The 25,068-nt window shown below is 39.4% G+C and overlaps 1 protein-coding gene across 1 annotated transcript in view; it reads left to right on the forward strand.

Annotated features, from left to right (window-relative positions):
* Nucleotides 1-25,068, forward strand: part of LOC311318958 (microfibril-associated glycoprotein 3-like) — a gene marked incomplete at its 3' end in the record, with an annotated part of 55,263 nt that overhangs the window by 2,817 nt on the left and 27,378 nt on the right. Inside the window, exon 3 of the mRNA XM_084450393.1 lies at nt 1,045-1,681. Coding sequence (XP_084306519.1) covers nt 1,045-1,681 — 637 coding nt within the window. The remainder of the gene's footprint in view (nt 1-1,044; nt 1,682-25,068) is intronic.

Below are 25,068 nucleotides of genomic sequence, written 5' to 3' on the forward strand. Positions count from 1 at the left end.
GCCTTCCTGATTTCGCAAGTTTACATTCTCTCACAAATCAGTCTGGATACTCTCCATAGAGATTAGTTTATGCCAGATCAGAAAACGATCTAGCCAATCAGTGTTGGTTCTCAGGAATTTGAAATACAAACGGGTACGTTGAGTGGGTTTATGACGAGGAGCGGTTGAAGTTGGCGCGTGATAAACAGTGATAGACAGATGGTTCATCCAATCACCTGCCAAGTATTTTTGGAAGTGCCCGCCCTTTTCCATACAGTTTACAATGGAGAGTTCCCAGATGGTTATGTGAAGCAAACCATCTGGTGTGTCAAGTGTCTCTTGCTTTCTACTACGTATGATTGTTGAAAAAAAATGTTCCCGAGACGGCCTCTAATGAAATACTTTGAAATCTTGCCGCCTGTCATTCCTGGCTAACAGCATGTCGTTCTTGGTAACAATGACACAGTCAAGTAATTTAACCCAGATTTTCATGTTATATTACACAACTATGTTTTCTTGGGTTAAGGATACAATAAACAACCCTTTTACCTTTACTGTAAAGCATTTTAATACATTTTCCAGTTCTTTTCTCTTTTTAGCATTCAATATTGTGTGATCAACAACAACTAATGAGCCTGTTTCAGCATAAATAACCAAATATACTACATTAATTGTGATCAAAATATAGTTGTTTGTTTAGCTCTAACTATGAGTATAAATCAACTTTAATATGCTACCAATGGTAGACATTTTAATAATTTTAAAATCCATTCCCATTACCCAGGAAGGACATTTTTCATGGGAGAAATCATACGATTCACCAAAAATGTATAGTTGCATTGTTAAAATGAATCCCTGTTGAGTTGTATACAGAACACTCAAATAAAGATAGAAAGTGCCTAAATTGGCACTTTCCATTTTCATTTTTAATAAAAAAAAAAAAATCCTTATTCGTCTTTGACCCATCTAACAAATAATCTTCTGTAATATTATTGCACAATAAAGAGCCGAGAAGAAAGCCCAACATGTCACTATTAACTTATTCACTGTCCCCTCCTTCTCCAGGGGGTAAGTGGCTGGTTGAGGGGGAGGGAGTCTTGAACATCACCAGTGTGTCCTTCGAGGACAGAGGCAGGTACACCTGCATCACCTCCAGCCCCTCAGGCTCCTCCTCCAACTACACCATCACCCTGCGCGTGGCCTACACACACAGCGGCCTCGGCCTGTACTACGTCATCGTCTGCCTCATTGCCTTCACCATCATCATGGCCCTCAACGTCACTCGCCTCTGCATGGTCAGCAGCCACCTGCGCAAGACCGAGAGGGCCATCAACGACTTCTTCCGCACCGAGGGCGCCGAGAAGCTCCTGAAGGCCTTGGAGATCGCCAAGCGCGTGCCCATCGTCACCTCCGCCAAGACGTTGGAGCTGTACAAGGTGACGCAGTTCAAGACCATGGAGTTCGCCCGTCACATGGAGGAGCTGGCGAGGAACATACCGCTTCCCCCGCTCATCCTCAACTGCCGGGCGTTCGTGGAGGATATGATGGAGACGGTACACCACCCCTCCGACCTGGCCCGGCCCAGGGAGAGACGGGCGATAGACGCCGCCCGCCCAGAGAGGGCGGGAGGTGGGGTCGGGGAGGTCTGCGAGGTTGCCCTGTATGTGGAGCAGGGGCAGGGTGGAGATGGAGGGGAGCAGGGGCAGGGTGGAGATGGAGGGGGGCAGGGGCAGGGTGGAGATGGAGGGGAGCAGGGGCAGGGTGGAGATGGAGGGGAGCAGGGGCAGGGTGGAGATGGAGGGGAGCAGGGGCAGGATGGAGATGGAGGGGAGCAGGGGCAGGGTGGAGATGGAGGGGAGCAGGGGCAGGATGGAGATGGAGGGGAGCAGGGGCAGGGTGGAGATGGAGGGTTGAACGACCACAGCCGGGATATCGAGGTGTCTGTCCACCCACTGTCAGAGTGTGAGGAAGCAGAAGGTGCAGAGGAGGTGTGTGTGCCCATGCTGGGACCGGGCACGCGCACGAGCGTGGTGTATGAGAGTAACATATAGCATCATCAGTCTCACCACAGCTTTGGGAAAAGATAAAACAAATTTAATAATAATAGAATGGAACCCGCACACCGATTATAGATGATTCTTTATTTGAGTGACAACGTTATCACTCAAATAAAGAATCATCTTTAATATGTGTGCGGGTTCCATCCTATTCTTACATATGACAGTTAATTTACCCAGCACCCGTCGATGTGCGTATTGTATAGAATTCTCCAAAAGATAAAACAAATCCACTAAATGAGAGATGGTAAAAACCAGTGGGCCGCCTGTATGTACAGTATACACTGACTGTATATAGAGGTGGTGGATAGAGTTGAGAGCTACTTGTTTATATGATACTGCCTTTGTGCCATAGTGTGTGAGGGTTACTTCTGTATCTGATAGCAGTGCTACAGTGTGTGAGAGCAGCCCTGGTGTGTGTTGGTGGGACAGCTGTAGGAGGTAGAGCAGGTCATCCAATGATCGTGGGGTCGGTGGTTCGAATCCCAGCTCCTCTTGACGACATGTCGAAGTGTCCTTGGGCAAGACACTGAAACCCAAATTGCTCCCAATGAGCAGGCTAGCACCTTGCATGGCAGCTTCCACCATTGGTGTGTGTCAATGGGTGAATGAGAGGCCTTCATTGTAAAGAGCTTTGAATAAATGCGCTATTTAAGTGCAGTCCATTTACCGTTTACCATGGTGGAGTGTGTTTGATTGTTGCAGTGGAGAGAGAGAGGGGTAAAGGGAGCATTATGTGTGGCTGTGAGGTACACCTCCATTTTGATTGGAGGCAGAAATGCATTGTGACTCATACAGAGTGAGACAGCACTACCTGTCTGGCACTGCGGGGCCCCTGTGTCATGCTGGGTTTCTTGGTTCACTGTGACATGAGGGGAGTGTGTCTGAAGTAAGTCAGAAGTAATCTGAACCTTTTTTTGAGCTTGCTCCTGTATCAGCAGGGCGTTCCTTACCTCAAACCAGGCTTAATTTGTTGGAATGATGGTGACTGTTGAATACTAAAGAATAACATGATTGGATATTTCATAAGTAATGATGACTATTGCTGTAATGTGTGATAATATTATTAGTAATATATGACCAAATATATAAAGTTGAGGGTGTGGTTTAATCCTGGTAGTACTGTACTCTGTCCACTTGGTGGGGCTGTGGGGTAATTCTTTCGTGGAGGCGTCTGGTTGGCCGATCAGGTGACTCATGACTTAACCAGCCTACAGATGTAATGAGATAAGTTCAAATAAACAATTGCTACTCAGTCTAAGTTATTCTCAATGACAGTCTTCTCTCTTCACATCCACTCAGCTACCCGTCTTAACAGACAGGCTTTACTGCAATCATGACACTTGATGATTATCGATGAAGAGCTATTCATATTTGATTTTGGCTTAACTGAGGTTAACTCTAGGTACTGTACTAAGAATAGACTGTGTGTGTGTGTGTGTGTGTGTGTGTGCGTGTGTGAGTCGTTGTCCTTCCTAGCCATTGCTCTCCCTACCAGCCGACCCAACTCCACACACGGAGTCAGACCACTTCAGTTCATGCTCACGTATGGAAAATAATGTTTTTTTAACGTTATATAACGAAAAAAAAGTTATTCTCGCAAATGTGGATCACAGTTTGGTCTACATCTGCAGACTAAATGAAATAAAAGTTAAAAAGCATACACAGACACACAAACTGAAGTGATATGACACAAAAACAAAAAAATCAGTCGACAAGATTACCAAGAAATACAATCCCAACTGTGATGAGTTCCTTTTAGAACAACACTCTATTCTGTGTGCATTTGTGTGTGCCTTGGGTGTTTGAGGACTGTGTACAAGGCAAGCTAGGTACTACACTGTTGTTAATTGTCACATCGCAATCAATCTGAAGTAGAGAACAGATCTGGAGGAGGGAGGGTGAAGTGATTGAATAAAGGACTGGAGCTTGTCTGGCTCTCTCCTGGAGGACTTTAAACAAATGCACTACAACAACAGAGATCAGATCCAATTTCTCACTCCTGTTGTGTGTTTTTTTGGTTATATATATATATATGTGCGTGTGTGTGTGTGTGTGTGTGTGTGTGTGTGTGTGTGAGAGATAGAGAGAGTGTGGGGGGAGGTACTCACTACATCATGCACTTGCAAGTGTGCACCTGTGACCCAAAGTGAAAGCACTGTTCATACAAACAAATGTAGCACACAGTGCTCATGACTATTAGAGACTCAGGCCCAGTCTCTATTAGTCCAACACAGCTCAGTGTTTGGTGCTTGGGTAAGTGTTGGGTGGTTGGGTTAGTAGTGTTGGGTGGTTGGGTTAGTAGTGTTGGGTGCTTGGGTAAGTGTTGGGTGGTTGGGTTAGTAGTGTTGGGTGGTTGGGTTAGTAGTGTTGGGTGGTTGGGTTAGTAGTGTTGGGTGTTTGGAAGCTGGGTGGTTGGGTTAGTAGTGTTGGGTGGTTGGGTTAGTAGTGTTGGGTGGTTGGGTTAGTAGTGTTGGGTGGTTGGGTTAGTAGTGTTGGGTGGTTGGGTTAGTAGTGTTGGGTGGTTGGGTTAGTAGTGCTGGGTGGTTGGAAGCTGGGTGGTTGGGTTAGTAGTGTTGGGTGGTTGGGTTAGTAGTGCTGGGTGGTTGGAAGCTGGGTGGTTGGGTTAGTAGTGTTGGGTGGTTGGGTTAGTAGTGTTGGGTGGTTGGGTTAGTAGTGCTGGGTGGTTGGAAGCTGGGTGGTTGGGTTAGTAGTGTTGGGTGGTTGGGTTAGTAGTGCCTCTTCTCATGTTGACTCATTTGCCTCTGCTTCAATCCCACTCTGAAAAGCTGTGGGTACATTCATGATTTTCTGCTTTGGATAGAGCTCACAGTCTCATTTATGGGCAGAGCACGACATATCTTCCTCCAAAAAAATAAGTGATATGTATTTTTATGTCAAATTGGGGTGTCATGCACGTCCTGAATTTTGTAATGTCGAAGATAGATTGACTATCTTACATTCTATCTATTTGACACAGAGGCTGTATGGAAGGGGAGGTTTGTTGCTCAGAATCTACACAAAGCTTTTGCAGAGCTTGTGTGGCATCATTGAGATGATATACGGTGTCGTCCAAGTCAAACATGCTGAACCACTGCTTACATAGAGCATAGGCCTGTTGTGGTTTTCACATGCCATGATCTTTAGAAACGTCTTTCGAAACGAAATAGCTTCCTCACTTGCTCCAGCACGCATATGCACGGCGCGCAATCGTTGCTCCAGCACGCTGTGCGCATGCATGCTGGAGCAAGTGAGGAAGCTATTTCGTGTCTAAAGACTTTTCTAAAGATCATATTACAGAGGCATGGGAAAAACCACAACAGGCCTATGTATTTTTATGTCAAATTGGGGTGTCATGCACGTCCTGAATTTTGTAATGTCGAAGATAGATTGACTATCTTACATTCTATCTATTGTGACACAGAGGCTGTATGGAAGGGGAGGTTTGTTGCTCAGAATCTACACAAAGCTTTTGCAGAGCTTGTGTGGCATCATTGAGATGATATACGGTGTCGTCCAAGTCAAACATGCTGAACCACTGCTTACATAGAGCATAGGCCTGTTGTGGTTTTCACATGCCATGATCTTTAGAAACGTCTTTCGAAACGAAATAGCTTCCTCACTTGCTCCAGCACGCATATGCACGGCGCGCAATCGTTGCTCCAGCACGCTGTGCGCATGCATGCTGGAGCAAGTGAGGAAGCTATTTCGTGTCTAAAGACTTTTCTAAAGATCATATTACAGAGGCATGGGAAAAACCACAACAGGCCTATGCTCTATGTAAGCACAACTAGCGATTCATCAAGACAGATTGATGAAAACAACCGTTTCGCGGCAGAAAATAGATTTTTAGAAACTGCATTCTAAGTGCCCCGACCACCACCATTACATGGATATACTGGCTCGCGCTGGATTTTAAATTTCTTCTACATGCCTCCGAACTACACCAAAGTGATCTCGGTGAGTCAAACGTCTTATAATATGTCGTAAATAAGGTGCAGGTTGTCAAAAACGAGCATTGTCCTTTAAAGATTTTTAGACAATTTATTTGTATCTACAATCTTCATGAACATTCACAGGTATATAGGCCAATCAATTCTGATCATAGATCTGCCACCCAGGGGTCTCTAGTCAATTCCTAGGCCAAGCAGTGAACAATTTAATTATGTCCACCTGAAAAAAAACATAAGGGGTGTGTATGGCGGTTTTTTTTTCAGAACAAATTTATTTTTATCTACAATCTTCATGAACATTCACAGGTATATAGGCCAATCAATTCTGATCAAAGATCTGCCACCCAGGGATCTCTAGTCCATTCCTAGGCCAAGCAGTTAACAATTTAATTATGTCCACCTGAAAAAAAACATAAGGGCGTATGTATGGCGTTTTTTTTTTCAGACCAAATTTATTTTTATCTACAATCTTCATGAACCTTCACAGGTATGTAGTACAAGCAATTCTGATCAGAGATCTGCCACCCAGGGGTCTCTAGTCCATTACTAGGCCGAGCAGTGACAAATTTAATTATTTCCACCTGAAAAAAAACATAAGGGGTATGTATGGTGTTTTTTTTTCAGACCTAATTTATTTTTTGTCTACAATCTTCATGAACATTCACAGGTATATAGGCCAATCAATTCTGATCAAAGATCTGCCACCCAGGGGTCTCTAGTCCATTACTAGGCCGAGCAGTGACAAATTTAATTATTTCCACCTGGAAAAAAACATAAGGGGTATGTATGGCGTTTTTTTTTTCAGACCAAATTTATTTTTTGTCTACAATCTCCATGAACCTTCACAGGTATGTAGTACAAGCAATTCTGATCATAGATCTGCCACCCAGGGGTCTCTAGTCCATTACTAGGCCGAGCAGTGACAAATTTAATTATTTCCACCTGGAAAAAACCATAAGGGGTATGTATGGCGTTTTTTTTTTCAGACCAAATTTATTTTTTGACTACAATCTTCATGAACCTTCACAGGTATGTAGTACAAGCAATTCTGATCATAGATCTGCCACCCAGGGGTCTCTAGTCCATTACTAGGCCGAGCAGTGACAAATTTAATTATTTCCACCTGGAAAAAAACATAAGGGGTATGTATGGCGTTTTTTTTTTCAGACCAAATTTATTTTTATCGACAATCTTCATGAACATTCACAGGTATATAGGCCAATCAATTCTGATCATAGATCTGCCACCCAGGGGTCTCTAGTCCATTACTAGGCCGAGCAGTGAACAATTTAATTATGTCCACCTGAAAAAAAAACATAAGGGGTATGTATGGCGTTTTTTTTTTCAGACCAAATTTATTTTTTGTCTACAATCTCCATGAACCTTCACAGGTATGTAGTACAAGCAATTCTGATCATAGATCTGCCACCCAGGGGTCTCTAGTCCATTACTAGGCCGAGCAGTGACAAATTTAATTATTTCCACCTGGAAAAAAACATAAGGGGTATGTATGGCGTTTTTTTTTTCAGACCAAATTTATTTTTATCTACAATCTTCATGAACATTCACAGGTATATAGACCAATCAATTCTGATCATAGATCTGCCACCCAGAGGTCTATAGTCCATTACTAGGCCGAGCAGTGACAAATTTAATTATTTCCACCTGGAAAAAAACATAAGGGGTATGTATGGCGTTTTTTGTTTCAGACCAAATTTATTTTTATCTACAATCTTCATGAACCTTTACAGGTATGTAGTACAAGCAATTCTGATCAAGGATCTGCCACCCAGGGGTCTGTAGTCCATTACTAGGCCGAGCAGTGACAAATTTAATTATTTCCACCTGAAAAAAAACATAAGGGGTATGTATGGCGTTTTTTTTTTTCAGACCAAATTTATTTTTTATCTACAATCTTCATGAACATTCACAGGTATATAGGCCAATCAATTTTGATCATAGATCTGCCACCCAGGGGTCTCTAGTCCATTACTAGGCCGAGCAGTGACAAATTTAATTATTTCCACCTGGAAAAAACATAAAGGGTATGTATGGCGTTTTTTTTTTCAGACCAAATTTATTTTTATCGACAATCTTCATGAACATTCACAGGTATATAGGCCAATCAATTCTGATCATAGATTTGCCACCCAGGGGTCTCTATTCCATTCCTAGGCCAAGCAGTGAACAATTTAATTATGTCCACCTGAAAAAAAAACATAAGGGGTATGTATGGCGTTTTTTTTTTTCAGACCAAATTTATTTTTTGACTACAATCTTCATGAACCTTCACAGGTATGTAGTACAAGCAATTCTGATCAGAGATCTGCCACCCAGGGGTCTCTAGTCCATTACTAGGCCGAGCAGTGACAAATTTAATTATTTCCACCTTGAAAAAAACATAAGGGGTATGTATGGCGTTTTTTTTTTCAGACCAAATTTATTTTTTGTCTACAATCTTCATGAACATTCACAGGTATATAGGCCAATCAATTCTGATCAAAGATCTGCCACCCAGGGGTCTCTAGTCCATTACTAGGCCGAGCAGTGACAAATTTAATTATTTCCACCTGGAAAAAAACATAAGGGGTATGTATGGCGTTTTTTTTTTCAGACCAAATTTATTTTTTGTCTACAATCTCCATGAACCTTCACAGGTATGTAGTACAAGCAATTCTGATCATAGATCTGCCACCCAGGGGTCTCTAGTCCATTACTAGGCCGAGCAGTGACAAATTTAATTATTTCCACCTGGAAAAAAACATAAGGGGTATGTATGGCGTTTTTTTTTTCAGACCAAATTTATTTTTATCGACAATCTTCATGAACATTCACAGGTATATAGGCCAATCAATTCTGATCATAGATCTGCCACCCAGGGGTCTCTAGTCCATTACTAGGCCGAGCAGTGACAAATTTAATTATGTCCACCTGAAAAAAAAACATAAGGGGTATGTATGGCGTTTTTTTTTTCAGACCAAATTTATTTTTTGTCTACAATCTCCATGAACCTTCACAGGTATGTAGTACAAGCAATTCTGATCATAGATCTGCCACCCAGGGGTCTCTAGTCCATTACTAGGCCGAGCAGTGACAAATTTAATTATTTCCACCTGGAAAAAAACATAAGGGGTATGTATGGCGTTTTTTTTTTCAGACCAAATTTATTTTTATCGACAATCTTCATGAACATTCACAGGTATATAGGCCAATCAATTCTGATCATAGATCTGCCACCCAGGGGTCTCTAGTCCATTACTAGGCCGAGCAGTGAACAATTTAATTATGTCCACCTGAAAAAAAAACATAAGGGGTATGTATGGCGTTTTTTTTTTCAGACCAAATTTATTTTTTGTCTACAATCTCCATGAACCTTCACAGGTATGTAGTACAAGCAATTCTGATCATAGATCTGCCACCCAGGGGTCTCTAGTCCATTACTAGGCCGAGCAGTGACAAATTTAATTATTTCCACCTGGAAAAAAACATAAGGGGTATGTATGGCGTTTTTTTTTTCAGACCAAATTAATTTTTTGTCTACAATCTTCATGAACCTTCACAGGTATGTAGTACAAGCACTTCTGATCATAGATCTGCCACCCAGGGGTCTCTAATCCATTCCTAGGCCGAGCAGTGAACAATTTAATTATTTCCACCTGAAAAAAAACATAAGGGGTATGTATGGCGTTTTTTTTTTCAGACCAAATTTATTTTTATCTACAATCTTCATGAACATTCACAGGTATATAGACCAATCAATTCTGATCATAGATCTGCCACCCAGAGGTCTATAGTCCATTACTAGGCCGAGCAGTGACAAATTTAATTATTTCCACCTGGAAAAAAACATAAGGGGTATGTATGGCGTTTTTTGTTTCAGACCAAATTAATTTTTATCTACAATCTTCATGAACCTTTACAGGTATGTAGTACAAGCAATTCTGATCAAGGATCTGCCACCCAGGGGTCTGTAGTCCATTACTAGGCCGAGCAGTGACAAATTTAATTATTTCCACCTGAAAAAAAACATAAGGGGTATGTATGGCGTTTTTTTTTTTCAGACCAAATTTATTTTTTATCTACAATCTTCATGAACATTCACAGGTATATAGGCCAATCAATTTTGATCATAGATCTGCCACCCAGGGGTCTCTAGTCCATTACTAGGCCGAGCAGTGACAAATTTAATTATTTCCACCTGGAAAAAACATAAAGGGTATGTATGGCGTTTTTTTTTTCAGACCAAATTTATTTTTATCGACAATCTTCATGAACATTCACAGGTATATAGGCCAATCAATTCTGATCATAGATTTGCCACCCAGGGGTCTCTATTCCATTCCTAGGCCAAGCAGTGAACAATTTAATTATGTCCACCTGAAAAAAAAACATAAGGGGTATGTATGGCGTTTTTTTTTTCAGACCAAATTTATTTTTTGACTACAATCTTCATGAACCTTCACAGGTATGTAGTACAAGCAATTCTGATCAGAGATCTGCCACCCAGGGGTCTCTAGTCCATTACTAGGCCGAGCAGTGACAAATTTAATTATTTCCACCTTGAAAAAAACATAAGGGGTATGTATGGCGTTTTTTTTTTCAGACCAAATTTATTTTTTGTCTACAATCTTCATGAACATTCACAGGTATATAGGCCAATCAATTCTGATCATAGATCTGCCACCCAGGGGTCTCTAGTCCATTACTAGGCCGAGCAGTGACACATTTAATTATGTCCACCTGAAAAAAAAACATAAGGGGTATGTATGGCGTTTTTTTTTTCAGACCAAATTTATTTTTTGTCTACAATCTCCATGAACCTTCACAGGTATGTAGTACAAGCAATTCTGATCATAGATCTGCCACCCAGGGGTCTCTAGTCCATTACTAGGCCGAGCAGTGACAAATTTAATTATTTCCACCTGGAAAAAAACATAAGGGGTATGTATGGCGTTTTTTTTTTCAGACCAAATTTATTTTTATCGACAATCTTCATGAACATTCACAGGTATATAGGCCAATCAATTCTGATCATAGATCTGCCACCCAGGGGTCTCTAGTCCATTACTAGGCCGAGCAGTGAACAATTTAATTATGTCCACCTGAAAAAAAAACATAAGGGGTATGTATGGCGTTTTTTTTTTCAGACCAAATTTATTTTTTGTCTACAATCTCCATGAACCTTCACAGGTATGTAGTACAAGCAATTCTGATCATAGATCTGCCACCCAGGGGTCTCTAGTCCATTACTAGGCCGAGCAGTGACAAATTTAATTATTTCCACCTGGAAAAAAACATAAGGGGTATGTATGGCGTTTTTTTTTTCAGACCAAATTAATTTTTTGTCTACAATCTTCATGAACCTTCACAGGTATGTAGTACAAGCACTTCTGATCATAGATCTGCCACCCAGGGGTCTCTAATCCATTCCTAGGCCAAGCAGTGAACAATTTAATTATTTCCACCTGAAAAAAAACATAAGGGGTATGTATGGCGTTTTTTTTTTCAGACCAAATTTATTTTTATCTACAATCTTCATGAACATTCACAGGTATATAGACCAATCAATTCTGATCATAGATCTGCCACCCAGAGGTCTATAGTCCATTACTAGGCCGAGCAGTGACAAATTTAATTATTTCCACCTGGAAAAAAACATAAGGGGTATGTATGGCGTTTTTTGTTTCAGACCAAATTAATTTTTATCTACAATCTTCATGAACCTTTACAGGTATGTAGTACAAGCAATTCTGATCAAGGATCTGCCACCCAGGGGTCTGTAGTCCATTACTAGGCCGAGCAGTGACAAATTTAATTATTTCCACCTGAAAAAAAACATAAGGGGTATGTATGGCGTTTTTTTTTTTCAGACCAAATTTATTTTTTATCTACAATCTTCATGAACATTCACAGGTATATAGGCCAATCAATTTTGATCATAGATCTGCCACCCAGGGGTCTCTAGTCCATTACTAGGCCGAGCAGTGACAAATTTAATTATTTCCACCTGGAAAAAACATAAAGGGTATGTATGGCGTTTTTTTTTTCAGACCAAATTTATTTTTATCGACAATCTTCATGAACATTCACAGGTATATAGGCCAATCAATTCTGATCATAGATTTGCCACCCAGGGGTCTCTATTCCATTCCTAGGCCAAGCAGTGAACAATTTAATTATGTCCACCTGAAAAAAAAACATAAGGGGTATGTATGGCGTTTTTTTTTTCAGACCAAATTTATTTTTTGACTACAATCTTCATGAACCTTCACAGGTATGTAGTACAAGCAATTCTGATCAGAGATCTGCCACCCAGGGGTCTCTAGTCCATTACTAGGCCGAGCAGTGACAAATTTAATTATTTCCACCTTGAAAAAAACATAAGGGGTATGTATGGCGTTTTTTTTTTCAGACCAAATTTATTTTTTGTCTACAATCTTCATGAACATTCACAGGTATATAGGCCAATCAATTCTGATCAAAGATCTGCCACCCAGGGGTCTCTAGTCCATTACTAGGCCGAGCAGTGACAAATTTAATTATTTCCACCTGGAAAAAAACATAAGGGGTATGTATGGCGTTTTTTTTTTCAGACCAAATTTATTTTTTGTCTACAATCTCCATGAACCTTCACAGGTATGTAGTACAAGCAATTCTGATCATAGATCTGCCACCCAGGGGTCTCTAGTCCATTACTAGGCCGAGCAGTGACAAATTTAATTATTTCCACCTGGAAAAAAACATAAGGGGTATGTATGGCGTTTTTTTTTTCAGACCAAATTTATTTTTATCGACAATCTTCATGAACATTCACAGGTATATAGGCCAATCAATTCTGATCATAGATCTGCCACCCAGGGGTCTCTAGTCCATTACTAGGCCGAGCAGTGAACAATTTCATTATGTCCACCTGAAAAAAAAACATAAGGGGTATGTATGGCGTTTTTTTTTTCAGACCAAATTTATTTTTTGTCTACAATCTCCATGAACCTTCACAGGTATGTAGTACAAGCAATTCTGATCATAGATCTGCCACCCAGGGGTCTCTAGTCCATTACTAGGCCGAGCAGTGACAAATTTAATTATTTCCACCTGGAAAAAAACATAAGGGGTATGTATGGCGTTTTTTTTTTCAGACCAAATTAATTTTTTGTCTACAATCTTCATGAACCTTCACAGGTATGTAGTACAAGCACTTCTGATCATAGATCTGCCACCCAGGGGTCTCTAATCCATTCCTAGGCCAAGCAGTGAACAATTTAATTATTTCCACCTGAAAAAAAACATAAGGGGTATGTATGGCGTTTTTTTTTTCAGACCAAATTTATTTTTATCTACAATCTTCATGAACATTCACAGGTATATAGGCCAATCAATTCTGATCATAGATCTGCCACCCAGGGGTCTCTAGTCCATTACTAGGCCGAGCAGTGACAAATTTAATTATTTCCACCTGGAAAAAACATAAAGGGTATGTATGGCGTTTTTTTTTTCAGACCAAATTTATTTTTATCGACAATCTTCATGAACATTCACAGGTATATAGGCCAATCAATTCTGATCATAGATTTGCCACCCAGGGGTCTCTATTCCATTCCTAGGCCAAGCAGTGAACAATTTAATTATGTCCACCTGAAAAAAAAACATAAGGGGTATGTATGGCGTTTTTTTTTTCAGACCAAATTTATTTTTTGACTACAATCTTCATGAACCTTCACAGGTATGTAGTACAAGCAATTCTGATCAGAGATCTGCCACCCAGGGGTCTCTAGTCCATTACTAGGCCGAGCAGTGACAAATTTAATTATTTCCACCTTGAAAAAAACATAAGGGGTATGTATGGCGTTTTTTTTTTCAGACCAAATTTATTTTTTGTCTACAATCTTCATGAACATTCACAGGTATATAGGCCAATCAATTCTGATCAAAGATCTGCCACCCAGGGGTCTCTAGTCCATTACTAGGCCGAGCAGTGACAAATTTAATTATTTCCACCTGGAAAAAAACATAAGGGGTATGTATGGCGTTTTTTTTTTCAGACCAAATTTATTTTTTGTCTACAATCTCCATGAACCTTCACAGGTATGTAGTACAAGCAATTCTGATCATAGATCTGCCACCCAGGGGTCTCTAGTCCATTACTAGGCCGAGCAGTGACAAATTTAATTATTTCCACCTGGAAAAAAACATAAGGGGTATGTATGGCGTTTTTTTTTTCAGACCAAATTTATTTTTATCGACAATCTTCATGAACATTCACAGGTATATAGGCCAATCAATTCTGATCATAGATCTGCCACCCAGGGGTCTCTAGTCCATTACTAGGCCGAGCAGTGAACAATTTCATTATGTCCACCTGAAAAAAAAACATAAGGGGTATGTATGGCGTTTTTTTTTTCAGACCAAATTTATTTTTTGTCTACAATCTCCATGAACCTTCACAGGTATGTAGTACAAGCAATTCTGATCATAGATCTGCCACCCAGGGGTCTCTAGTCCATTACTAGGCCGAGCAGTGACAAATTTAATTATTTCCACCTGGAAAAAAACATAAGGGGTATGTATGGCGTTTTTTTTTTCAGACCAAATTAATTTTTTGTCTACAATCTTCATGAACCTTCACAGGTATGTAGTACAAGCACTTCTGATCATAGATCTGCCACCCAGGGGTCTCTAATCCATTCCTAGGCCAAGCAGTGAACAATTTAATTATTTCCACCTGAAAAAAAACATAAGGGGTATGTATGGCGTTTTTTTTTTCAGACCAAATTTATTTTTATCTACAATCTTCATGAACATTCACAGGTATATAGGCCAATCAATTCTGATCATAGATCTGCCACCCAGGGGTCTCTAGTCCATTACTAGGCCGAGCAGTGACAAATTTAATTATTTCCACCTGGAAAAAAACATAAGGGGTATGTATGGCGTTTTTTGTTTCAGACCAAATTTATTTTTATCTACAATCTTCATGAACCTTTACAGGTATGTAGTACAAGCAATTCTGATCAAGGATCTGCCACCCAGGGGTCTGTAGTCCATTACTAGGCCGAGCAGTGACAAATTTAATTATTTCCACCTGAAAAAAAACATAAGGGGTATGTATGGCGTTTTTTTTTTTCAGACCAAATTTATTTTTATCTACAATCTTCATGAACATTCACAGGTATATAGGCCAATCAATTTTGATCATAGATCTGCCACCCAGGGGTCTCTAGTCCATTACTAGGCCGAGCAGTGACAAATTTAATTATTTCCACCTGGAAAAAACATAAGGGGTATGTATGGCGTTTTTTTTTTCAAACCAAATTTATTTTTATCGACAATCTTCATGAACATTCACAGGTATATAGGCCAATACATTCTGATCATAGATCTGCCAACCAGGGGTCTCTAGTCCATTACTAGGCCGAGCAGTGAACAATTTAATTATGTCCACCTGAAAAAAAAACATAAGGGGTATGTATGCCGTTTTTTTTTTCAGAACAAATTTATTTTTTGTCTACAATCTCCATGAACCTTCACAGGTATGTAATACAAGCAATTCTGATCATATATCTGCCACCCAGGGGTCTCTAGTCCATTACTAGGCCGAGCAGTGACAAATTTAATTATTTCCACCTGGAAAAAAACATAAGGGGTATGTATGGCGTTTTTTTTTTCAGACCAAATTTATTTTTATCTACAATCTTCATGAACCTTTACAGGTATGTAGTACAAGCAATTCTGATCAAGGATCTGCCACCCAGGGGTCTGTAGTCCATTACTAGGCCGAGCAGTGACACATTTAATTATTTCCACCTGGAAAAAAACATAAGGGGTATGTATGGCAGTTTTTTTTTCAGACCAAATTAATTTTTATCGACAATCTTCATGAACATTCACAGGTATATAGGCCAATCAATTCTGATCATAGATCTGCCACCCAGGGGTCTCTAGTCCATTACTAGGCCGAGCAGTGAACAATTTAATTATGTCCACCTGAAAAAAAAACATAAGGGGTATGTATGGCGTTTTTTTTTTCAGACCAAATTTATTTTTTGTCTACAATCTCCATGAACCTTCACAGGTATATAGTACAAGCACTTCTGATCATAGATCTGCCACCCAGGGGTCTCTAATCCATTCCTAGGCCAAGCAGTGAACAATTTAATTATTTCCACCTGAAAAAAAACATAAGGGGTATGTATGGCGTTTTTTTTTTCAGACCAAATTTATTTTTATCTACAATCTTCATGAACATTCACAGGTATATAGGCCAATCAATTCTGATCATAGATCTGCCACCCAGGGGTCTCTAGTCCATTACTAGGCCGAGCAGTGACAAATTTAATTATTTCCACCTGGAAAAAAACATAAGGGGTATGTATGTATGGCGTTTTTTGTTTCAGACCAAATTTATTTTTATCTACAATCTTCATGAACCTTTACAGGTATGTAGTACAAGCAATTCTGATCAAGGATCTGCCACCCAGGGGTCTGTAGTCCATTACTAGGCCGAGCAGTGACACATTTAATTATTTCCACCTTGAAAAAAAACATAAGGGGTATGTATGGCATTTTTTTTTTTCAGACCAAATTTATTTTTATCTACAATCTTCATGAACCTTTACAGGTATGTAGTACAAGCAATTCTGATCAAGGATCTGCCACCCAGGGGTCTGTAGTCCATTACTAGGCCGAGCAGTGACACATTTAATTATTTCCACCTTGAAAAAAAACATAAGGGGTATGTATGGCTTTTTTTTTTTTCAGACCAAATTTATTTTTATCTACAATCTTCATGAACCTTTACAGGTATGTAGTACAAGCAATTCTGATCAAGGATCTGCCACCCAGGGGTCTGTAGTCCATTACTAGGCCGAGCAGTGAACAATTTAATTATGTCCACCTGAAAAAAAAACATAAGGGGTATGTATGGCGTTTTTTTTTTCAGACCAAATTTATTTTTTGTCTACAATCTCCATGAACCTTCACAGGTATGTAGTACAAGCAATTCTGATCATAGATCTGCCACCCAGGGGTCTCTAGTCCATTACTAGGCCGAGCAGTGACAAATTTAATTATTTCCACCTGGAAAAAAACATAAGGGGTATGTATGGCGTTTTTTTTTTCAGACCAAATTATTTTTTTGTCTACAATCTTCATGAACCTTCACAGGTATGTAGTACAAGCACTTCTGATCATAGATCTGCCACCCAGGGGTCTCTAATCCATTCCTAGGCCAAGCAGTGAACAATTTAATTATTTCCACCTGAAAAAAAACATAAGGGGTATGTATGGCGTTTTTTTTTTCAGACCAAATTTATTTTTATCTACAATCTTCATGAACATTCACAGGTATATAGGCCAATCAATTCTGATCATAGATCTGCCACCCAGGGGTCTCTAGTCCATTATTAGGCCGAGCAGTGACAAATTTAATTATTTCCACCTGGAAAAAAACATAAGGGGTATGTATGGCATTTTTTGTTTCAGACCAAATTTATTTTTATCTACAATCTTCATGAACCTTTACAGGTATGTAGTACAAGCAATTCTGATCAAGGATCTGCCACCCAGGGGTCTGTAGTCCATTACTAGGCCGAGCAGTGACAAATTTAATTATTTCCACCTGAAAAAAAACATAAGGGGTATGTATGGCGTTTTTTTTTTTTCAGACCAAATTTATTTGTATCTACAATCTTCATGAACATTCACAGGTATATAGGCCAATCAATTTTGATCATATATCTGCCACCCAGGGGTCTCTAGTCCATTACTAGGCCGAGCAGTGACAAATTTAATTATTTCCACCTGGAAAAAACATAAGGGGTATGTATGGCGTTTTTTTTTTCAGACCAAATTTATTTTTATCGACAATCTTCATGAACATTCACAGGTATATAGGCCAATCAATTCTGATCATAGATCTGCCACCCAGGGGTCTCTAGTCCATTACTAGGCCGAGCAGTGAACAATTTAATTATGTCCACCTGAAAAAAAAACATAAGGGGTATGTATGGCGTTTTTTTTTTCAGACCAAATTTATTTTTTGTCTACAATCTCCATGAACCTTCACATGTATGTAGTACAAGCAATTCTGATCATAGATCTGCCACCCAGGGGTCTCTAGTCCATTACTAGGCCGAGCAGTGACAAATTTAATTATTTCCACCTGGAAAAAAACATAAGGGGTATGTATGGCGTTTTTTTTTTCAGACCAAATTAATTTTTTGTCTACAATCTTCATGAACCTTCACAGGTATGTAGTACAAGCACTTCTGATCATAGATCTGCCACCCAGGGGTCTCTAATCCATTCCTAGGCCAAGCAGTGAACAATTTAATTATTTCCACCTGAAAAAAAACATAAGGGGTATGTATGGCGTTTTTTTTTTCAGACCAAATTTATTTTTATCTACAATCTTCATGAACATTCACAGGTATATAGGCCAATCAATTCTGATCATAGATCTGCCACCCAGGGGTCTCTAGTCCATTACTAGGCCGAGCAGTGACAAATTTAATTATTTCCACCTGGAAAAAAACATAAGGGGTATGTATGGCGTTTTTTGTTTCAGACCAAATTTATTTTTATCTACAATCTTCATGAACCTTTACAGGTATGTAGTACAAGCAATTCTGATCAAGGATCTGCCACCCAGGGGTCTGTAGTCCATTACTAGGCCGAGCAGTGACAAATTTAATTATTTCCACCTGAAAAAAAACATAAGGGGTATGTATGGCGTTTTTTTTTTTCAGACCAAATTTATTTTTATCTACAATCTTCATGAACATTCACAGGTATATAGGCCAATCAATTCTGATCATAGATCTGCCACCAAGGGGTCTCTAGTCCATTACTAGGCCGAGCAGTGACAAATTTAATTATTTCCACCTGGAAAAAAACATAAGGGGTATGTATGGCGTTTTTTTTTTTCAGACCAAATTTATTTTTATCTACAATCTTCATGAACATTCACAGGTATATAGGCCAATCAATTCTGATCATAGATCTGCCACCCAGGGGTCTCTAGTCCATTACTAGGCCGAGCAGTGACAAATTTAATTATTTCCACCTGGAAAAAAACATAAGGGGTATGTATGGCGTTTTTTGTTTCAGACCAAATTTATTTTTATCTACAATCTTCATGAACCTTTACAGGTATGTAGTACAAGCAATTCTGATCAAGGATCTGCCACCCAGGGGTCTGTAGTCCATTACTAGGCCGAGCAGTGACAAATTTAATTATTTCCACCTGAAAAAAAACATAAGGGGTATGTATGGCGTTTTTTTTTTTCAGACCAAATTTATTTTTATCTACAATCTTCATGAACATTCACAGGTATATAGGCCAATCAATTTTGATCATAGATCTGCCACCCAGGGGTCTCTAGTCCATTACTAGGCCGAGCAGTGACTAATTTAATTATTTCCACCTGGAAAAAACATAAGGGGTATGTATGGCGTTTTTTTTTTCAGACCAAATTTATTTTTATCGACAATCTTCATGAACATTCACAGGTATATAGGCCAATCAATTCTGATCATAGATCTGCCACCCAGGGGTCTCTAGTCCATTACTAGGCCGAGCAGTGAACAATTTAATTATGTCCACCTGAAAAAAAAACATAAGGGGTATGTATGGCGTTTTTTTTTTCAGACCAAATTTATTTTTTGTCTACAATCTCCATGAACCTTCACAGGTATATAGTACAAGCACTTCTGATCATAGATCTGCCACCCAGGGGTCTCTAATCCATTCCTAGGCCAAGCAGTGAACAATTTAATTATTTCCACCTGAAAAAAAACATAAGGGGTATGTATGGCGTTTTTTTTTTCAGACCAAATTTATTTTTATCTACAATCTTCATGAACATTCACAGGTATATAGGCCAATCAATTCTGATCATAGATCTGCCACCCAGGGGTCTCTAGTCCATTACTAGGCCGAGCAGTGACAAATTTAATTATTTCCACCTGGAAAAAAACATAAGGGGTATGTATGGCGTTTTTTGTTTCAGACCAAATTTATTTTTATCTACAATCTTCATGAACCTTTACAGGTATGTAGTACAAGCAATTCTGATCAAGGATCTGCCACCCAGGGGTCTGTAGTCCATTACTAGGCCGAGCAGTGACACATTTAATTATTTCCACCTTGAAAAAAAACATAAGGGGTATGTATGGCATTTTTTTTTTTCAGACCAAATTTATTTTTATCTACAATCTTCATGAACCTTTACAGGTATGTAGTACAAGCAATTCTGATCAAGGATCTGCCACCCAGGGGTCTGTAGTCCATTACTAGGCCGAGCAGTGACAAATTTAATTATTTCCACCTGAAAAAAAACATAAGGGGTATGTATGGCGTTTTTTTTTTTCAGACCAAATTTATTTGTATCTACAATCTTCATGAACATTCACAGGTATATAGGCCAATCAATTTTGATCATATATCTGCCACCCAGGGGTCTCTAGTCCATTACTAGGCCGAGCAGTGACAAATTTAATTATTTCCACCTGGAAAAAACATAAGGGGTATGTATGGCGTTTTTTTTTTCAGACCAAATTTATTTTTATCGACAATCTTCATGAACATTCACAGGTATATAGGCCAATCAATTCTGATCATAGATCTGCCACCCAGGGGTCTCTAGTCCATTACTAGGCCGAGCAGTGAACAATTTAATTATGTCCACCTGAAAAAAAAACATAAGGGGTATGTATGGCGTTTTTTTTTTCAGACCAAATTTATTTTTTGTCTACAATCTCCATGAACCTTCACAGGTATGTAGTACAAGCAATTCTGATCATAGATCTGCCACCCAGGGGTCTCTAGTCCATTACTAGGCCGAGCAGTGACAAATTTAATTATTTCCACCTGGAAAAAAACATAAGGGGTATGTATGGCGTTTTTTTTTTCAGACCAAATTAATTTTTTGTCTACAATTTTCATGAACCTTCACAGGTATGTAGTACAAGCACTTCTGATCATAGATCTGCCACCCAGGGGTCTCTAATCCATTCCTAGGCCAAGCAGTGAACAATTTAATTATTTCCACCTGAAAAAAAACATAAGGGGTATGTATGGCGTTTTTTTTTTCAGACCAAATTTATTTTTATCTACAATCTTCATGAACATTCACAGGTATATAGGCCAATCAATTCTGATCATAGATCTGCCACCCAGGGGTCTCTAGTCCATTACTAGGCCGAGCAGTGACAAATTTAATTATTTCCACCTGGAAAAAAACATAAGGGGTATGTATGGCGTTTTTTGTTTCAGACCAAATTTATTTTTATCTACAATCTTCATGAACCTTTACAGGTATGTAGTACAAGCAATTCTGATCAAGGATCTGCCACCCAGGGGTCTGTAGTCCATTACTAGGCCGAGCAGTGACAAATTTAATTATTTCCACCTGAAAAAAAACATAAGGGGTATGTATGGCGTTTTTTTTTTTCAGACCAAATTTATTTTTATCTACAATCTTCATGAACATTCACAGGTATATAGGCCAATCAATTTTGATCATAGATCTGCCACCCAGGGGTCTCTAGTCCATTACTAGGCCGAGCAGTGACTAATTTAATTATTTCCACCTGGAAAAAACATAAGGGGTATGTATGGCGTTTTTTTTTTCAGACCAAATTTATTTTTATCGACAATCTTCATGAACATTCACAGGTATATAGGCCAATCAATTCTGATCATAGATCTGCCACCCAGGGGTCTCTAGTCCATTACTAGGCCGAGCAGTGAACAATTTAATTATGTCCACCTGAAAAAAAAACATAAGGGGTATGTATGGCGTTTTTTTTTTCAGACCAAATTTATTTTTTGTCTACAATCTCCATGAACCTTCACAGGTATGTAGTACAAGCACTTCTGATCATAGATCTGCCACCCAGGGGTCTCTAATCCATTCCTAGGCCAAGCAGTGAACAATTTAATTATTTCCACCTGAAAAAAAACATAAGGGGTATGTATGGCGTTTTTTTTTTCAGACCAAATTTATTTTTATCTACAATCTTCATGAACATTCACAGGTATATAGGCCAATCAATTCTGATCATAGATCTGCCACCCAGGGGTCTCTAGTCCATTACTAGGCCGAGCAGTGACAAATTTAATTATTTCCACCTGGAAAAAAACATAAGGGGTATGTATGGCGTTTTTTGTTTCAGACCAAATTTATTTTTATCTACAATCTTCATGAACCTTTACAGGTATGTAGTACAAGCAATTCTGATCAAGGATCTGCCACCCAGGGGTCTGTAGTCCATTACTAGGCCGAGCAGTGACAAATTTAATTATTTCCACCTTGAAAAAAAACATAAGGGGTATGTATGGCATTTTTTTTTTTCAGACCAAATTTATTTTTATCTACAATCTTCATGAACATTCACAGGTATATAGGCCAATCAATTTTGATCATAGATCTGCCACCCAGGGGTCTCTAGTCCATTACTAGGCCGAGCAGTGACAAATTTAATTATTTCCACCTGGAAAAAACATAAGGGGTATGTATGGCGTTTTTTTTTTCAGACCAAATTTATTTTTATCGACAATCTTCATGAACATTCACAGGTATATAGGCCAATCAATTCTGATCATAGATCTGCCACCCAGGGGTCTCTAGTCCATTACTAGGCCGAGCAGTGAACAATTTAATTATGTCCACCTGAAAAAAAAACATAAGGGGTATGTATGGCGTTTTTTTTTTCAGACCAAATTTATTTTTTGTCTACAATCTCCATGAACCTTCACAGGTATGTAGTACAAGCAATTCTGATCATAGATCTGCCACCCAGGGGTCTCTAGTCCATTACTAGGCCGAGCAGTGACAAATTTAATTATTTCCACCTGGAAAAAAACATAAGGGGTATGTATGGCGTTTTTTTTTTCAGACCAAATTTATTTTTATCTACAATCTTCATGAACCTTTACAGGTATGTAGTACAAGCAATTCTGATCAAGGATCTGCCACCCAGGGGTCTGTAGTCCATTACTAGGCCGAGCAGTGACAAATTTAATTATTTCCACCTGAAAAAAAACATAAGGGGTATGTATGGCAGTTTTTTTTTCAGACCTAATTTATTTTTATCGACAATCTTCATGAACATTCACAGGTATATAGGCCAATCAATTCTGATCATAGATCTGCCACCCAGGGGTCTCTAGTCCATTACTAGGCCGAGCAGTGACAAATTTAATTATTTCCACCTGAAAAAAAACATAAGGGGTATGTATGGCGTTTTTTTTTTTAGACCAAATTTATTTTTATCAACAATCTTCATGAACATTCACAGGTATATAGGCCAATACATTCTGATCATAGATCTGCCACCCAGGGGTCTCTAGTCCATTACTAGGCCGAGCAGTGAACAATTTAATTATGTCCACCTGAAAAAAAAACATAAGGGGTATGTATGGCGTTTTTTTTTTCAGACCAAATTTATTTTTTGTCTACAATCTCCATGAACCTTCACAGGTATGTAGTACAAGCAATTCTGATCATAGATCTGCCACCCAGGGGTCTCTAGTCCATTACTAGGCCGAGCAGTGACAAATTTAATTATTTCCACCTGGAAAAAAACATAAGGGGTATGTATGGCGTTTTTTTTTTCAGACCAAATTTATTTTTATCTACAATCTTCATGAACCTTTACAGGTATGTAGTACAAGCAATTCTGATCAAGGATCTGCCACCCAGGGGTCTGTAGTCCATTACTAGGCCGAGCAGTGACAAATTTAATTATTTCCACCTGAAAAAAAACATAAGGGGTATGTATGGCAGTTTTTTTTTCAGACCTAATTTATTTTTATCGACAATCTTCATGAACATTCACAGGTATATAGGCCAATCAATTCTGATCATAGATCTGCCACCCAGGGGTCTCTAGTCCATTACTAGGCCGAGCAGTGACAAATTTAATTATTTCCACCTGAAAAAAAACATAAGGGGTATGTATGGCGTTTTTTTTTTTAGACCAAATTTATTTTTATCAACAATCTTCATGAACATTCACAGGTATATAGGCCAATACATTCTGATCATAGATCTGCCACCCAGGGGTCTCTAGTCCATTACTAGGCCGAGCAGTGAACAATTTAATTATGTCCACCTGAAAAAAAAACATAAGGGGTATGTATGGCGTTTTTTTTTTCAGACCAAATTTATTTTTTGTCTACAATCTCCATGAACCTTAACAGGACTGTGTCCCCATGCCTAGGACATGTCCTCAGAATGGACCGGGACTGTGTCCCCAAAGTGGCCGTAAGATGGACTCCACCTGGAAAGAGGAAACAAGGGAGGCCAAAAACAATCTGGCGAAGAACTGTGACCTCGAAATTGAAAACGGCTAACCTAACGTGGATCGAGGCACAACATGCTGCACAGGACAGGACCAGATGGAAGCAGATAGTCAAAGCCTTATGTTCCACAGGGAACAGGGTCGGAGAGGATTCAGTAAGTCTCTTTACTAAGCCCCATTTCCACTGCGTAGTACCGGCTCAACTTGATTCGACTTTCAACTCTACTTGGATTAATTTACTACTTGGTTACTTTTTTCACTGCGCTTTCCACCCCAAAGAGTACCCCCCTAAATATAACTGGTCGTCATGACGTCATACAGGTATAGAGGGGTTCCTGAATATAGAGGGGTCTGGTCTGGGTCTGGTTCTGAATCTGGTTCTGCTCTGGTCCTGGGCTGGTTCTGGGTCTGGTTCTGGGTCTGGTCTGAGTTTGGGTTTGGGTTTGGGTCTGGTCTGGGTATGGTCCTGGTTCTGGTTCTGGTTCTGGTCTGGTCCTGGACTGGTTCTGGGTCTGGGTCTGGGTTTGGGTCTGGTCTGGGTATGGTCCTGGGTTTGGTCTGGGTCTGGTTCTGGTTTGCAGATGTAAGCCAAGCATGTACCTATGCGTGCCTCCACTTGTACGTCAGAAGAGGGAAATGAGCCGTAGTTGATTTGGCATGAGATACTGTAACAGTATCTTATCAATACTAATCACTTCCTTATGGTCAGGTCACTTTCCCCTGCTTAGTATTATGGAACAGTCTGCCCACCAAGATAAACAGGGCCACAGGGCTAT

Source organism: Borostomias antarcticus (assembly GCF_949987555.1).
Source record: "Borostomias antarcticus genome assembly, chromosome: 15".
Taxonomy (NCBI): domain Eukaryota; kingdom Metazoa; phylum Chordata; class Actinopteri; order Stomiiformes; family Stomiidae; genus Borostomias; species Borostomias antarcticus.